The 18,270-nt window shown below is 53.9% G+C and overlaps 1 protein-coding gene across 2 annotated transcripts in view; it reads right to left on the bottom strand.

The window, feature by feature from the left end:
* PPP2R5D (protein phosphatase 2 regulatory subunit B'delta) overlaps nucleotides 1-18,270 on the bottom strand; it is a 56,858-nt gene that overhangs the window by 15,259 nt on the left and 23,329 nt on the right. For both annotated transcript variants that reach the window (XM_077281871.1, XM_077281872.1), the window contains exon 11: nucleotides 714-884. In XM_077281871.1, coding sequence (XP_077137986.1) covers nucleotides 714-884 — 171 coding nt within the window. The remainder of the gene's footprint in view (nucleotides 1-713; nucleotides 885-18,270) is intronic.

Genomic DNA, 18,270 nt, shown 5'->3' with positions numbered 1-18,270 from the left:
GCCGCTACATCCGCAGTGTGACATCACCATCCAATCACAGACTGAGCCGCTACATCCGCAGTGTGACATCACCGTCCAATCAGACTGATCCGCTACATACGCAGTGTGACATCACCATCCAATCACAGACTGAGCCGCTACATCCGCAGTGTGACATCACCGTCCAATCACAGACTGAGCCGCTACATACGCAGTGTGACATCACCATCCAATCACAGACTGAGCCGCTACATGCGGAGTGTGACATCACCATCCAATCACAGACTGAGCAGCTACATACGCAGTGTGACATCACCATCCAATCACAGACTGAGCCGCTACATACGCAGTGTGACATCACCGTCCAATCACAGACTAAGCCGCTACATACGCAGTGTGACATCACCGTCCAATCACAGACTGAGCCGCTACATGCGGAGTGTGACATCACCGTCCAATCACAGACTGAGCCGCTACATACGCAGTGTGACATCACCGTCCAATCACAGACTGAGCCGCTACATACGCAGTGTGACATCACCGTCCAATCACAGACTGAGCCGCTACATATGCAGTGTGACATCACCGTCCAATCACAGACTGAGCCGCTACATCCGCAGTGTGACATCACCGTCCAATCACAGACTGAGCCGCTACATACGCAGTGTGACATCACCGTCCAATCGCTGGGTCACCGCTCCTCTATAGGGAGTGTCCGTACAGGAGGCGACTACCTGGAAGTGGGGGCTGGACACGCACTGCGCCAGCTGCCTGAACAGAGGCTCCATGATCTTGGTAAATTCTGACGGCTCCATAACATCTAAAATCTCTTCCAGCTCATTCAGGAACATCACCTCTTTGGGGCTGTGAGTCCGAGGCCAGAAGCGCAGGAGTCCGGAGATGACCTGAGGGGCACATAGAGCCATCACGTGCCACGTCATGTACACCAAGCACCTGGATATGGCGTTACACTGGCGCAGCACAGACGTGGTTCAGGCGCAGCGACAGTGGTCCAGGCGCAGCGACATAGTGGTACAGTACGGACTTGGTCTAGGCGCAGCGATACAGCGGCACAGTACGGACGTGGTCCAGGCGCAGCGGTACAGCACGGACGTGGTCCAGGTGCAGAGATACAGCGGTACAGTACGGATGTGGTCCAGGCACAGCGCTACAGTACGGACGTGGTCCAGGCTCAGAGACACAGCGGTACAGTACGGACATGGTCCAGGCGCAGCGGGTGGTACAGTACGGATGTGGTCCAGATGCAGAGACACAGCGGTACAGTAAGGACGTGGTCCAGGCACAGTGGTACAGTACGGACGTGGTCTAGGCGCAGAGATACAGCGGTACAGTACGGCTGTGGTCCAGGCGCAGAGACACAGCAGTGCAGTACGGACTTGGTCCAGGCGCAGACACAGCGGTACAGTACGGACGTGGTCCAGGCGCAGACACAGCGGTACAGTACGGACGTGGTCCAGACGCGACAGTACGGACGTGGTCTTGGCGCAGCGATACAGCGGCACAGTACGGATGTGGTCCAGGCGCAGAGACACAGCGGCACAGTACGGACGTGGTCCAGGCGCAGAGAAACAGCGGTACAGTACGGACGTGGTCCAGGCGCAGAGACACAGCGGTACAGTACGGACGTGGTCCAGGCGCAGCGACACAGCGGTACAGTACGGATGTGGTCCAGGCGCAGAGACATAGCGGTACAGTACGGACGTGGTCCAGGCGCAGAGACACAGCGGTACAGTACGGACGTGGTCCAGGCGCAGAGACACAGCGGTACAGTACGGACGTGGTCCAGGCGCAGAGACACAGCGGTACAGTACGGACTTGGTCCAGGCGCAGAGACACAGCGGTACAGTACGGACGTGGTCCAGGCGCAGAGACACAGCGGTACAGTACGGACGTGGTCCAGGCGCAGAGACACAGCGGTACAGTACGGACTTGGTCCAGGCGCAGACACAGCGGTACAGTACGGACGTGGTCCAGGCGCAGACACAGCGGTACAGTACGGACGTGGTCCAGACGCGACAGTACGGACATGGTCTTGGCGCAGCGATACAGCGGCACAGTACGGATGTGGTCCAGGCGCAGAGACACAGCGGTACAGTACGGACGTGGTCCAGGCGCAGAGAAACAGCGGTACAGTACGGACGTGGTCCAGGCGCAGAGACACAGCGGTACAGTACGGACGTGGTCCAGGCGCAGAGACACAGCGGTACAGTACGGACGTGGTCCAGGCGCAGAGACACAGGGGTACAGTACGGACGTGGTCCAGGCGCAGAGACACAGCGGTACAGTACGGACTTGGTCCAGGCGCAGACACAGCGGTACAGTACGGACTTGGTCCAGGCGCAGACACAGCGGTACAGTACGGACGTGGTCCAGGCGCAGACACAGCAGTACAGTACGGACTTGGTCCAGGCGCAGACACAGCGGTACAGTACGGACGTGGTCCAGGCGCAGACACAGCGGTACAGTACGGACGTCGTCCAGGCGCAGACACAGCGGTACAGTACGGACGTCGTCCAGGCGCAGACACAGCGGTACAGTACGGACGTCGTCCAGGCGCAGAGACACAGCGGTACAGTACGGACGTCGTCCAGGCGCAGAGACAGCGGTACAGTACGGACGTGGTCCAGGCGCAGACACAGCGGTACAGTACGGACTTGGTCCAGGCGCAGACACAGCGGCACAGTATGGACTTGGTCCAGGCACAGAGATACAGCGGTACAGTACGGCTGTGGTCCAGGCGCAGAGACACAGCAGTGCAGTACGGACTTGGTCCAGGCGCAGACACAGCGGTACAGTACGGACGTGGTCCAGACGCAGACACAGCGGTACAGTACGGACGTGGTCCAGACGCGACAGTACGGACGTGGTCTTGGCGCAGCGATACAGCGGCACAGTACGGATGTGGTCCAGGCGCAGAGACACAGCGGTACAGTACGGACGTGGTCCAGGCGCAGAGAAACAGCGGTACAGTACGGACGTGGTCCAGGCGCAGAGACACAGCGGTACAGTACGGACGTGGTCCAGGCGCAGCGACACAGCGGTACAGTACGGATGTGGTCCAGGCGCAGAGACACAGCGGTACAGTACGGACGTGGTCCAGGCGCAGAGACACAGCGGTACAGTACGGACGTGGTCCAGGCGCAGAGACACAGCGGTACAGTACGGACGTGGTCCAGGCGCAGAGACACAGCGGTACAGTACGGACTTGGTCCAGGCGCAGACACAGCGGTACAGTACGGACTTGGTCCAGGCGCAGACACAGCGGTACAGTACGGACGTGGTCCAGGCGCAGACACAGCGGTACAGTACGGACTTGGTCCAGGCGCAGACACAGCGGTACAGTACGGACTTGGTCCAGGCGCAGACACAGCGGTACAGTACGGACGTCGTCCAGGCGCAGACACAGCGGTACAGTACGGACGTCGTCCAGGCGCAGACACAGCGGTACAGTACGGACGTCGTCCAGGCGCAGAGACACAGCGGTACAGTACGGACGTCGTCCAGGCGCAGAGACACAGCGGTACAGTACGGACGTGGTCCAAGCGCAGACACAGCGGTACAGTACGGACTTGGTCCAGGCGCAGACACAGCGGTACAGTACGGACGTCGTCCAGGCGCAGAGACACAGCGGTACAGTACGGACGTCGTCCAGGCGCAGAGACAGCGGTACAGTACGGACGTCGTCCAGGCGCAGACACAGCGGTACAGTACGGACGTCGTCCAGGCGCAGATACAGCGGTACAGTACGGACGTCGTCCAGGCGCAGACACAGCGGTACAGTACGGACTTGGTCCAGGCGCAGACACAGCGGTGCAGTACGGACGTCATCCAGGCGCAGAGACACAGCGGTACAGTACGGACGTCGTCCAGGCGCAGAGACACAGCGGTACAGTACGGACGTGGTCCAGGCACAGAGATACAGCAGCTGTGATGAGGGAACAGCCGCTATCTTGGACGGGCATACTAACAGAGATTGGCGTGACTCCATTTTGTCTCCTGGTCACAGGTCTGCAGAGAGGAGTGCTCCTGGCCCCCACCTTTTCTCTCTGAGTAAAGTTCCTTTCAGTATGGTAATGGGCTGAGCACAGTGTAACAGGCAGTTGGCATTTCAAAGCCTGAGTGAGGAAGCCACACCAGCAGGGGCCTAGAGGTGCTTGGGGGCTTAATTAAAGCACGCATGTCAAGTGGCCACAGGATACACATCTATTATGGCCGTCCAGTCGAACCATCTCCAACATGGAATCGTGAATTATGGACGCATCGTCCGAGGTACCGGCTCATAAAAAATATCCCCCTCGCCCTAAAGAAATAGTGCATCTGACAGTGCGACTCCTGTGTCCGTGGGAGGTCTGAAACCCGAGATATAGAGATCAGCCTCCCACAGCGACCGAATGGGTCCAGGTTTGATCCCAGTACGACCGGCAGAACAAACCACAGGCGCTGGTACTGCCCGGGTACTGACCCGATCATCCTGAGAGAAGTTATCCCATTTATTAGATATTGGAATAAATCTTGCAGGGATGCAGAGGGGTGGAGATTGTTAAGCCCACCCAGCTACAGGCGGAGGGACACAGCAGGGTTAAGAGCTGGGACACTTGGGAGAGTGGGGCAGAACAGAGGAAGATGACTAACTAAGGAACAGGGCATATGCCAGCCAGAGGGGGGCAAGCACACGCTTTCTGGGGGCTGCCCGGCAACTAAGTCATGGACCTGCGGAACGCTGAGCCCCCCGGCTTCCACAAGCGACCGTCAACCTGGTAAATTGACCTCCAGCTTTATAACTCTAAGCCTTGTCTTATGATTGTTATATTTTACTCTGACTGTAACTCTTGATATAATTTTACTGTATATTTCTTGTAATTACCTAGTGCGCCCTTAAAGGGAAGGTGCCACCAGTTTTCTTGTAGTTTGTTTTTGTGTGAAATTAAGCTTAAAATAGTAAATAAAATGTACTAATGCAATGTTTGCACTGTTTGCAAACATTTCTATATGAAAAATATATATTTTCTTACAAATATATATATTGACCACTAGGGGGAGCATTTTCCATGTTAGACCTCAAGCAGCTATAGTGAGACTTACCAGCTTTACTGTTAGCTGGAAAATTGGGGCAGTAACTGCTGACATCGGCATTTCCCTCCCCTTTTGGGTGGTCTAATATCCCTGGGGCAGAATGAAGAGCAGCATCACAGGGCAGAGCCATTTTGTGTGTTACTGCCCTGTGATCTGCTATCACCAGCAGTTACTGCATCAGAAACACAGCTACAGAGTTTACAGAAGAGCAGAAGAGAGTGGGCTCAGCAGCATGGTGGACTGGAGGAAGAGTGAAGACGTGTGGTGTTTATGGAGCAGCATTATCTGAGCAGAGCTGTCTGTCACTCATCCCTCAGTAAGATAAGAAGGAGCTCCAGGTCTGCAGTGAATGGCCAGGCAATGTGGAGGGAGGGGAGAGAGACATTGTATGGCTGAGAGAGACTGATGGGAGAGAGAGACATGTAGAATGATGAGTGAGACACATATGGGGCGTGATGGGGAGAGGGATACACATGGAACAGCAGGGGTGACACATGGAGCGTGATGGGGAGAGAGATACACATGGAGCGTGATGGGGAGAGAGATACACATGGAACAGCAGGGGTGACACATGGAGCGTGATGGGGAGAGAGATACACATGGAGCGTGATGGGGAGAGAGATACACATGGAATAGCAGGGGTGACACATGGAGCGTGATGGGGAGAGGGATACACATGGAACAGCAGGGGTGAGACATGGAGCGTGATGGGGAGAGAGATACACATGGAACAGCAGGGGTGAGACACATGGAGCGTGATGGGGAGAGGGATACACATGGAACAGCAGGGGTGAGACATGGAGCGTGATGGGGAGAGAGATACACATGGAACAGCAGGGGTGAGACACACTGAGCGTGATGGGGAGAGATACACATGGAACAGCAGGGGTGAGACACACTGAGCGTGATGGGGAGAGAGATACACATGGAACAGCAGGGGTGAGACATGGAGCGTGATGGGGAGAGAGATACACATGGAACAGCAGGGGTGAGACACACGGAGCGTGATGGGGAGAGAGATACACATGGAACAGCAGGGGTGACACATGGAGCATGATGGGGAGAGAGATACACATGGAACAGCAGGGGTGACACGGAGCGTGATGGGGAGAGAGATACACATGGAACAGCAGGGGTGAGACACATGGAGCGTGATGGGGAGAGAGATACACATGGAACAGCAGGGGTGAGACATGGAGCGTGATGGGGAGAGAGATACATGGAACAGCAGGGGTGACACATGGAGCGTGATGGGGAGACAGATACACATGGAACAGCAGGGGTGAGACATGGAGCGTGATGGGGAGAGAGATACACATGGAACAGCAGGGGTGAGACACACAGAGCGTGATGGGGAGAGAGATACACATGGAACAGCAGGGGTGAGAGACATGGAGCGTGATGGGGAGAGAGATTCACATGGAACAGCAGGGGTGAGACACATGGAGCGTGATGGGGAGAGATACACATGGAATAGCAGGGGTGACACATGGAGCGTGATGGGGAGAGAGATACACATGGAACAGCAGGGGTGACACATGGAGCGTGATGGGGAGACAGATACACATGGAACAGCAGGGGTGAGACATGGAGCGTGATGGGGAGAGAGATACACATGGAATAGCAGGGGTGACACATGGAGCGTGATGGGGAGAGAGATACACATGGAACAGCAGGGGTGACACATGGAGCGTGATGGGGAGAGAGATACACATGGAACAGCAGGGGTGAGACACATGGGGCATGATGGGGAGAGAGATACACATGAAACAGCAGGGATGAGACACATGGAGCGTGATGGGGAGAGATACACATGGAACAGCAGGGGTGAGACATGGAGCGTGATGGGGAGAGAGATACACATGGAACAGCAGGGGTGAGACACACGGAGCGTGATGGGGAGAGAGATACACATGGAATAGCAGGGGTGAGACACATATGGAGCGTGATGGGGAGAGAGATACACATGGAATAGCAGGGGTGAGACACGGAGCGTGATGGGGAGAGCGATACACATGGAACAGCAGGGGTGAGAGACATGGAGCGTGATGGGGAGAGAGATACACATGGAATAGCAGGGGTGAGACACATATGGAGCGTGATGGGGAGAGAGATACACATGGAATAGCAGGGGTGAGACACATGGAGCGTGATGGGGAGAGATACACATGGAACAGCAGGGGTGAGACACATGGAGCATGATGGGGAGAGAGATACACATGGAACAGCAGGGGTGAGACACGGAGCGTGATGGGGAGAGCGATACACATGGAACAGCAGGGGTGAGACACATGGAGCGTGATGGGGAGAGAGATACACATGGAATAGCAGGGGTGAGACACATATGGAGCGTGATGGGGAGAGAGATACACTTGGAATAGCAGGGGTGAGACACATGGAGCGTGATGAGGAGAGATACACATGGAACAGCAGGGGTGAGACACATGGAGCATGATGGGGAGAGAGATACACATGGAACAGCAGGGGTGACACATGGAGCGTGATGGGGAGAGAGATACACATGGAACAGCAGGGGTGAGACACACGGAGCGTGATGGGGAGAGAGATACACATGGAACAGCAGGGGTGAGACACATGGAGCGTGATGGGGAGAGAGATACACATGGAACAGCAGGGGTGAGACACATGGAGCGTGATGGGAGAGAGATACACATGGAACAGCAGGGGTGAGACACATGGAGCGTGATGGGGAGAGAGATACACATGGAATAGCAGGGGTGACACATGGAGAGTGATGGGGAGAGAGATACACATGGAATAGCAGGGGTGACACATGGAGCGTGATGGGGAGAGAGATACACATGGAACAGCAGGGGTGAGACACATATGGAGCGTGATGGGGAGAGAGATACACATGGAATAGCAGGGGTGAGACACATATGGAGCGTGATGGGGAGAGAGATACACATGGAATAGCAGGGGTGAGACACATGGAGCGTGATGAGGAGAGATACACATGGAACAGCAGGGGTGAGACACATGGAGCATGATGGGGAGAGAGATACACATGGAACAGCAGGGGTGACACATGGAGCGTGATGGGAGAGAGATACACATGGAACAGCAGGGGTGAGACACATGGAGCGTGATGAGGAGAGAGATACACATGGAACAGCAGGGGTGAGACACACGGAGCGTGATGGGGAGAGAGATACACATTGAACAGCAGGGGTGAGAGACATGGAGCGTGATGGGGAGAGAGATACACATGGAACAGCAGGGGTGAGACACATGGAGCATGATGGGGAGAGAGATACACATGGAACAGCAGGGGTGAGACACACGGAGCGTGATGGGGAGAGAGATACACATGGAACAGCAGGGGTGAGACACATGGAGCGTGACGGGGAGAGAGATACACATGGAACAGCAGGGGTGAGACACATGGAGCATGATGGGGAGAGAGATACACATGGAACAGCAGGGGTGAGACACACGGAGCGTGATGGGGAGAGAGATACACATTGAACAGCAGGGGTGAGAGACATGGAGCGTGATGGGGAGAGAGATACACATGGAACAGCAGGGGTGAGACACATGGAGCATGATGGGGAGAGAGATACACATGGAACAGCAGGGGTGAGACACATGGAGCGTGATGGGGAGAGAGATACACATTGAACAGCAGGGGTGAGACACATGGAGCGTGATGGGGAGAGAGATACACATGGAACAGCAGGGGTGAGAGACATGGAGCGTGATGGGGAGAGAGATACACATGGAATAGCAGGGGTGACACATGGAGAGTGATGGGGAGAGAGATACACATGGAATAGCAGGGGTGAAACATGGAGCATGATGGGGAGAGAGATACACATGGAACAGCAGGGGTGAGAGACATGGAGCGTGATGGGGAGAGAGATACACATGGAACAGCAGGGGTGAGACACACGGAGCGTGATGGGGAGCGAGATACACATGGAACAGCAGGGGTGACACGGAGCGTGATGGGGAGAGAGATACACATGGAATAGCAGGGGTGACACATGGAGAGTGATGGGGAGAGAGATACACATGGAATAGCAGGGGTGACACATGGAGCGTGATGGGGAGAGAGATACACATGGAACAGCAGGGGTGAGACACATGGAGCATGATGGGGAGAGAGATACACATGGAACAGCAGGGGTGAGAGACATGGAGCGTGATGGGGAGAGAGATACACATGGAACAGCAGGGGTGAGACACACGGAGCGTGATGGGGAGCGAGATACACATGGAACAGCAGGGGTGAGACACATGGAGCGTGATGGGGAGAGAGATACACATTGAACAGCAGGGGTGAGACACATGGAGCGTGATGGGGAGAGAGATACACATGGAACAGCAGGGGTGAGAGACATGGAGCGTGATGGGGAGAGAGATACACATGGAATAGCAGGGGTGACACATGGAGAGTGATGGGGAGAGAGATACACATGGAATAGCAGGGGTGAAACATGGAGCATGATGGGGAGAGAGATACACATGGAACAGCAGGGGTGAGAGACATGGAGCGTGATGGGGAGAGAGATACACATGGAATAGCAGGGGTGACACATGGAGAGTGATGGGGAGAGAGATACACATGGAATAGCAGGGGTGACACATGGAGCGTGATGGGGAGAGAGATACACATGGAACAGCAGGGGTGAGACACATGGAGCATGATGGGGAGAGAGATACACATGGAACAGCAGGGGTGAGAGACATGGAGCGTGATGGGGAGAGAGATACACATGGAACAGCAGGGGTGAGACACACGGAGCGTGATGGGGAGCGAGATACACATGGAACAGCAGGGGTGAGACACATGGAGCGTGATGGGGAGAGAGATACACATTGAACAGCAGGGGTGAGACATGGAGCGTGATGGGGAGAGAGATACACATGGAACAGCAGGGGTGAGACACATGGAGCGTGATGGGGAGAGAGATACACATGGAACAGCAGGGGTGAGAGACATGGAGCGTGATGGGGAGAGAGATACACATGGAATAGCAGGGGTGACACATGGAGAGTGATGGGGAGAGAGATACACATGGAACAGCAGGGGTGACACATGGAGCGTGATGGGGAGAGAGATACACATGGAACAGCAGGGGTGAGAGACATGGAGCGTGATGGGGAGAGAGATACACATGGAATAGCAGGGGTGACACATGGAGAGTGATGGGGAGAGAGATACACATGGAACAGCAGGGGTGACACATGGAGCATGATGGGGAGAGAGATACACATGGAACAGCAGGGGTGAGAGACATGGAGCGTGATGGGGAGAGAGATACACATGGAACAGCAGGGGTGACACGGAGCGTGATGGGGAGAGAGATACACATGGAACAGCAGGGGTGAGAGACATGGAGCGTGATGGGGAGAGAGACATGTAGTATGATGAGAGACAGATGGAGCGTGATGGAGAGATACACATGGAATAGCAGGGGTGAGACACTTGGATGATTTTGATGCGTTTCCGCAGCGTTTTCAGATGCGCGGAATTGCATCAAATCCGCAGTGTAGTGCACAACCAATGTTAGTCAATGGGAAATTGAGAATTGTTGTGCACATGCTGTGGAAAAATACGCGCGGATTTTAGGGTTTTATTTTCGCAGCATGTCAATTCTTTTTGCGGATCTGCAGCGTTTCTGCAGCCATTGACTACCATTGAGTTAGGCAAATCCGCAGCAAAACTGCAGGTGTAAAAATCAGCGGTTTTGCTGCGGAGTTGCGTGCGATAAATGTTGCAGATAGGGAGGAGGAAGAGTGTGGGCGGAGACTGAGCTGTGAATATGTGCGTGTCTGTGTGTGTGTGTGTACCGGGTGTCCGTGTGTATCTGCGTGTGTGTGTGTCTGTGTGCGGGTGTCCGTGTGTATCTGCGTGTGTGTGTGTGTGTGTGTACCGGGTGTCCGTGTGTGTGTGCGTGTGTGTGTGTGTGTCTGTGTACGGGTGTCCGTGTGTATCTACGTGTGTGTGTGTCTGTGTACGGGTGTCCGTGTGTATCTGCGTGTGTGTGTCTGTGTGCGGGTGTCCGTGTGTATCTACGTGTGTGTGTGTGTGTGTGTACCGGGTGTCCGTGTGTATCTGCGTGTCTGTGTGTGTCTGTGTGCGGGTGTTCGTGTGTATCTACGTGTGTGTGTGTCTGTGTACCGGGTGTCCGTGTTTATCTGCGTGTGTGTGTCTGTGTGCGGGTGTCAGTGTGTATCTGCGTGTGTGTGTCTGTGTGCGGGTGTCCGTGTGTATCTGCGTGTGTGTGTGTGTGTGTGTGTACGGGTGTCCGTGTGTATCTACGTGTGTGTGTGTGTGTGTACCGGGTGTCCGTGTGTGTGTGCGTGTGTGTGTCTGTGTACGGGTGTCCGTGTGTATCTGCGTGTGTGTGTCTGTGTACGGGTGTCCGTGTGTATCTGCGTGTGTGTGTGTGTGTGTGTGTGTACGGGTGTCCGTGTGTATCTACGTGTGTGTGTGTGTCTGTGTACGGGTGTCCGTGTGTATCTACGCGTGCGTGTGTGTGTGTACGGGTGTCCGTGTGTATCTGCGTGTGTGTGTGTGTGTGTCTGTGTACGGGTGTCCGTGTGTATCTGTGTGTGTGTGTCTGTGTACGGGTGTATCTACGTGTGTGTGTGTGTCTGTGTACGGGTGTCCGTGTGTATCTACGTGTGTGTGTGTCTGTGTACGGGTGTCCGTGTGTATCTACGTGTGTGTGTGTGTGTGTCTGTGTACGGGTGTCCGTGTGTATCTACGTGTGTGTGTGTCTGTGTACGGGTGTCCGTGTGTATCTACGTGTGTGTGTGTGTGTCTGTGTACGGGTGTCCGTGTGTATCTACGTGTGTGTGTGTGTCTGTGTACGGGTGTCCGTGTGTATCTACGTGTGTGTGTCTGTGTGCGGGTGTCCGTGTGTATCTACGTGTGTGTGTGTGTGTGTGTGTGTGTGTGTGTGTGCGGGTGTCCGTGTGTATCTACGTGTGTGTGTGTGTCTGTGTACGGGTGTCCGTGTGTATGTGTCTGTGTACGGGTGTCCGTGTGTATCTACGTGTGTGTGTGTGTGTGTGTGTGTGTGTGTCTGTGTACGGGTGTCCGTGTGTATCTACGCGTGCGCGTGTGTGTGTGTACGGGTGTATCTGCGTGTGTGTGTGTCTGTGTACGGGTGTCCGTGTGTATCTGTGTGTGTGTGTCTGTGTACGGGTGTATCTACGTGTGTGTGTGTGTGTGTGTGTACGGGTGTCCGTGTGTATCTACGTGTGTGTGTGTGTGTACGGGTGTCCGTGTGTATCTACGTGTGTGTGTGTGTGTCTGTGTACGGGTGTCCGTGTGTATCTACGTGTGTGTGTGTCTGTGTACGGGTGTCCGTGTGTATCTACGTGTGTGTGTGTGTCTGTGTACGGGTGTCCGTGTGTATCTACGTGTGTGTGTGTGTGTGTGTGTCTGTGTACGGGTGTCCGTGTGTATCTACGTGTGTGTGTGTCCGTGTGTATCTACGTTTGTGTGTGTCTGTGTACGGGTGTCCGTGTGTATCTACGTGTGTGTGTGTGTCTGTGTACGGGTGTCCGTGTGTATCTACGTGTGTGTGTCTGTGTACGGGTGTCCGTGTGTATCTACGTGTGTGTGTGTGTGTGTGTGTGTCTGTGTGCGGGTGTCCGTGTGTATCTACGTGTGTGTGTGTGTGTGTGCGGGTGTCCGTGTGTATCTACGTGTGTGTGTGTCTGTGTACGGGTGTCCGTGTGTATGTGTCTGTGTACGGGTGTCCGTGTGTATCTACGTGTGTGTGTGTGTGTGTGTGTGTCTGTGTACGGGTGTCCGTGTGTATCTACGCGTGCGTGTGTGTGTGTACGGGTGTCCGTGTGTATCTGCGTGTGTGTGTGTGTCTGTGTACGGGTGTATCTACGTGTGTGTGTGTGTCTGTGTACGGGTGTCCGTGTGTATCTACGTGTGTGTGTGTCTGTGTACGGGTGTCCGTGTGTATCTACGTGTGTGTGTGTCTGTGTACGGGTGTCCGTGTGTATCTACGTGTGTGTGTGTGTGTACGGGTGTCCGTGTGTATCTACGTGTGTGTGTGTGTGTCTGTGTACGGGTGTCCGTGTGTATCTACGTGTGTGTGTGTGTGTACGGGTGTCCGTGTGTGTGTGTGTGTGTGTGTGTGTCTGTGTACGGGTGTCCGTGTGTATCTACGTGTGTGTGTGTGTCTGTGTAAGGGTGTCCGTGTGTATCTGCGTGTGTGTGTGTCTGTGTACGGGTGTCCGTGTGTATCTACGTGTGTGTGTCTGTGTACGGGTGTCCGTGTGTATCTACGTGTGTGTGTGTGTGTGTCTGTGTACGGGTGTCCGTGTGTATCTACGTGTGTGTGTGTCTGTGTACGGGTGTCCGTGTGTATCTACGTGTGTGTGTGTGTCTGTGTACGGGTGTCCGTGTGTATCTACGTGTGTGTGTGTGTCTGTGTACGGGTGTCCGTGTGTATCTACGTGTGTGTGTGTCTGTGTACGGGTGTCCGTGTGTATCTACGTGTGTGTGTGTGTGTCTGTGTACGGGTGTCCGTGTGTATCTACGTGTGTGTGTGTGTCTGTGTACGGGTGTCCGTGTGTATCTACGTGTGTGTGTGTGTGTGTGTCTGTGTACGGGTGTCCGTGTGTATCTACGTGTGTGTGTGTGTCTGTGTACGGGTGTCCGTGTGTATCTACGTGTGTGTGTGTGTGTGTCTGTGTACGGGTGTCCGTGTGTATCTGCGTGTGTGTGTGTGTGTGTGTCTGTGTACGGGTGTCCGTGTGTATCTACGTGTGTGTGTGTCTGTGTACGGGTGTCCGTGTGTATCTGCGTGTGTGTGTGTGTGTGTGTCTGTGTACGGGTGTCCGTGTGTATCTACGTGTGTGTGTGTCTGTGTACGGGTGTCCGTGTGTATCTACGTGTGTGTGTGTGTGTGTGTGTGTGTGTGTGTGTGTGTGTGTGTGTGTGTGTGTGTGTGTGTGTGTGTCTGTGTACGGGTGTCCGTGTGTATCTACGTGTGTGTGTGTGCGGGAACAGGGAGTATACCGCTGGTTTTTTGTTTGTTTTTTCAGGAGATTGAGGGCGTTGCACGGTTGGCTGACTAATAAAGATGAGAAACTGTGTAGTGTTTTATTTCATTAAAATACTTTATTCTGGCTGTGTGCTTATTTAACCCCTTACCAACTATAGGATTAGTAATGGATAGGTGTCTTATTGATGCCTCTCCATTACTAAGCCAGCTTAACCCCACAAATATTACCCATATGACACCTCTACAGGGTAGAGGGAAGAGAGAGGCTAAGTGCCGGAATTGGCGCATCTTAGAGATGCGCCATTTCAGGGGTGGCTTTGAGCTGGTGTTTGTAGCCGGGGAAGGGTGCAATATCCATGGCCCCTTCTTAGGCTATTAACATCAGCCCACAGCTGTCTGCATAGCCTTTTCTGGTTATTAATTATAGGGGGACCCCATGTTGTCTTTTGGGGTCTTCCCCTATTTTAATAGCCAGGAAAGGCTATGCAGACAGCTGCGAGCTGATATTCATAGCCTGGGAAGATCCATGGGTATTAACCCCTTCCTAGGCTATAAGCATCATATAGTTCTCACATACCGCCATATAGATCACACATAATGGCGCCATATAGTTCTCATATAATACCATCATATAGATCACACATACCGCCATAGTGTTCTCATATAATACCGCCATATAGATCACACAATACCGTTATATAGATCACACACAACACCATGTAGATCACACATAAAACCACCATATAATTGTCACATAATAATGCCACATAGATCACATATTTTCCCACAATATAGTGATCATATAATAGTCATATATTTTTTACATTATTCCACCATACAGATCACATATAATACCGTCATATAGATCACACATAATGCCATAATACAGATCACACATAATACTTGTCCGCATCAAGTGTAGTCTATATGACAGTACTATGTAAAAAATATATATGGCGGCATCATGTGTGATCTATATGGCAGTATTATGTAATAAACATATGGCGGTATAATGTGTGGTCTATATGGCAGTGTTATGTAATAAATATATATAGTGGTATAATGTGTGGTCTTTATGGGAGTATTATGTGATAAATAGATATGGCAGCATTATGCGTGATCCATATGGCAGTGTGCTGGTCTATGGGGGGGCTCACAGAGAGAGATATATGGTGGAGGGAGCAGAGTATTTCAGGAGAGCAGTGTGCTGGTCTATGGGGGGAGTGCGCACGCTGACGCACACACGTTGACACACACGCTCACAACTGTATACTTAGCCTTTACTGGCTATTAAAATGGGGGACCCCAAACAAAAAAAATTACGTGGGGCCCCCTATAATAACCAAAGGTTATGCAAACAGCTTCGGGATATTAATAGCCTAGGAAGGGACCATGGATATTGCCCCCCAGGCTAAAAACCATCAGCTCTCAGCCGCCCCAGAAATGGCGCATCTACTAGATGCGTCTTTTCTGGCACTTTGCTCGGCTCTTCCCACTTGCCCTGTAGCGGTGGCAAGTTGGTTTCATATTTGTGGGGTTGATGTCACCTTTCTATTGTCAGGTGACATCAAACCCACAGCTTAGTAATGGAGAGGTGTATATGAGACCCCTATCCATTACCAATCCTATAGTTGTATTGTAAATAAAGACACAGCCAGAATAAAGTCCTTTCTTAATCTTAATTAAACCATACTTACCGAACGCATAATCCCCGAATACCTCATCTACTGCAACAAAAATAAAATAAACCACAAATATTCCTCACCTGCCTGCTGAGAAGATAATCCATAATGTCCCACGACGATCCTGATCACTTTGAGAGCAGTCACATTAGTGATATGACTGCTCTCAAAGACAGCCGGCCATAGACTGACAGGATGAGATCGCCCCCTGCAGTGGATCACTGCGCCGCCGTGAGCATAATTTTTTTTTTTTTAATGTGAATGTGTATGTAATGTAACTTTATTTATTTTTTTTAACTGTGAGCACAGGTAGCGGCAGATGATACTACTCTCCCATCAGACATAGCCCAATGGGAGCAGTAGTCGCATCGGTCCGCGCCTGCTTTTTTACCGCAGGTCACAGTCAACTGCGGAATCACACTGACATCTGCCAGCATGATCCCGCAGCGCTGTGACCGACAGTACCGGCGGTATTGTTGCCGCAGGTGACAGTGACAGCTGTGGGGGTCACGCTGACATGTCACAGCATGACCCCCGCAGCTCCTGTTATCGCACGCACTGAGCTGTGTGTGCAATGGGGAAAGACATGCAGGGGGAGAGGAGTGCAAAGGAGCGAGAGCGACCCATGGGGAGAGAGACATGCAGGGGGAGAGGAGTGCAAAGGAGCGAGAGCGACCCATGGGGAGAGAGACATGCAGGGGGAGAGGAGTGCATAGGAGCGAGAGCGACCCATGGGGAGAGAGACATGCAGGGGGAGAGGAGTGCAAAGGAGCGAGAGCGACCCATGGGGAGAGAGACATGCAGGGGGAGAGGAGTGCATAGGAGGGAGAGCGACCCATGGGGAGAGAGACATGCAGGGGGAGAGGAGTGCATAGGAGGGAGAGCGACCCATGGGGAGAGAGAGGAGTGCATAAGAGCGAGAGCGAACAGGCACAGGGGGATGGAGAGCACACATGGGGAGAGAGACAGCACCCATTGGGAGAGACAGTCACCTCCAGAGTCATAGAGGGAGATATATGGGGGAAGGAGCAGGGTGACTGCAGCACAGATTATTTCAGGAGAGCAGTGTGCTGGCCTATGGGAGATCACAGAGGAGATATATGGGGGGAAGGGTATGTGATCCCTGTTGTGTGCACCCTATGTCTCTCCTGTTTTGTGACTAACATTCTTGCCATCCCCCCACCTTAATCCCTGTCCTGTCAGCTGCCCTGCTGTCTCTCCAGGTGTCAGCTCCCTCTCTGCAGGCTGAGTGCAGCTTCTTACCAGACTGTGTGTGGGGAGGCAGAGACAGAGCAGGAGAAGCACACAGGGCAGCGTGTGAGGAGCAGAGGATGTCTGCCCAGGACGCACAGTGCCTGCAGTACAGAGGAGCACGGAGGTAAATCACCCGCACTCCCCACTCTCCATCCTCCGGCTCCAGTGAGCGCTTCTGTCCTGCTCTCTCCAGGTGTCAGCTCCCTCTCTGCAGGCTGAGTGCAGCTTCTTACCAGACTGTGTGTGGGGAGGCAGAGACAGAGCAGGAGAAGCACACAGGGCAGCGTGTGAGGAGCAGAGGATGTCTGCCCAGGACGCACAGTGCCTGCAGTACAGAGGAGCACGGAGGTAAATCACCCGCACTCCCCACTCTCCATCCTCCGGCTCCAGAAAGCGCTTCTGTCCTGCTCTCTCCAGGTGTCAGCTCCCTCTCTGCAGGCTGAGTGCAGCTTCTTACCAGACTGTGTGTGGGGAGGCGGAGACAGAGCAGGAGAAGCACACAGGGCAGCGTGTGAGGAGCAGAGGATGTCTGCCCAGGACGCACAGTGCCTGCAGTACAGAGGAGCACGGAGGTAAATCACCCGCACTCCCCACTCTCCATCCTCCGGCTCCAGTGAGCGCTTCTGTCCTGCTCTCTCCAGGTGTCAGCTCCCTCTCTGCAGGCTGAGTGCAGCTTCTTACCAGACTGTGTGTGGGGAGGCAGAGACAGAGCAGGAGAAGCACCGGGAGGGCAGCGTGTGAGGAGCAGAGGATGTCTGCCCAGGACGCACAGTGCCTGCAGTACAGAGGAGCACGGAGGTAAATCACCCGCACTCCCCACTCTCCATCCTCCGGCTCCAGTAAGCGCTTCTGTCCTGCTCTCTCCAGGTGTCAGCTCCCTCTCTGCAGGCTGAGTGCAGCTTCTTACCAGACTGTGTGTGGGGAGGCAGAGACAGAGCAGGAGAAGCACAGGGAGGGCAGCGTGAGGAGCAGAGGATGTCTGCCCAGGACGCACAGTGCCTGCAGTACAGAGGAGCACGGAGGTAAATCACCCGCACTCCCCATCCTCCGGCTCCAGTAAGCGCTTCTGTCCTGCTCTCTCCAGGTGTCAGCTCCCTCTCTGCAGGCTGAGTGCAGCTTCTTACCAGACTGTGTGTGGGGAGGCAGAGACAGAGCAGGAGAAGCACACAGGGCAGCGTGTGAGGAGCAGAGGATGTCTGCCCAGGACGCACAGTGCCTGCAGTACAGAGGAGCACGGAGGTAAATCACCCGTACTC

The sequence above is a fragment of the Ranitomeya variabilis genome, chromosome 2, assembly GCF_051348905.1.
Source record: "Ranitomeya variabilis isolate aRanVar5 chromosome 2, aRanVar5.hap1, whole genome shotgun sequence".
Classification (NCBI taxonomy): Eukaryota; Metazoa; Chordata; class Amphibia; order Anura; family Dendrobatidae; genus Ranitomeya; species Ranitomeya variabilis.
The sequence above is the reverse complement of the archived record's forward strand: the minus strand, read 5'-3'. Positions and strand labels throughout refer to the sequence as shown.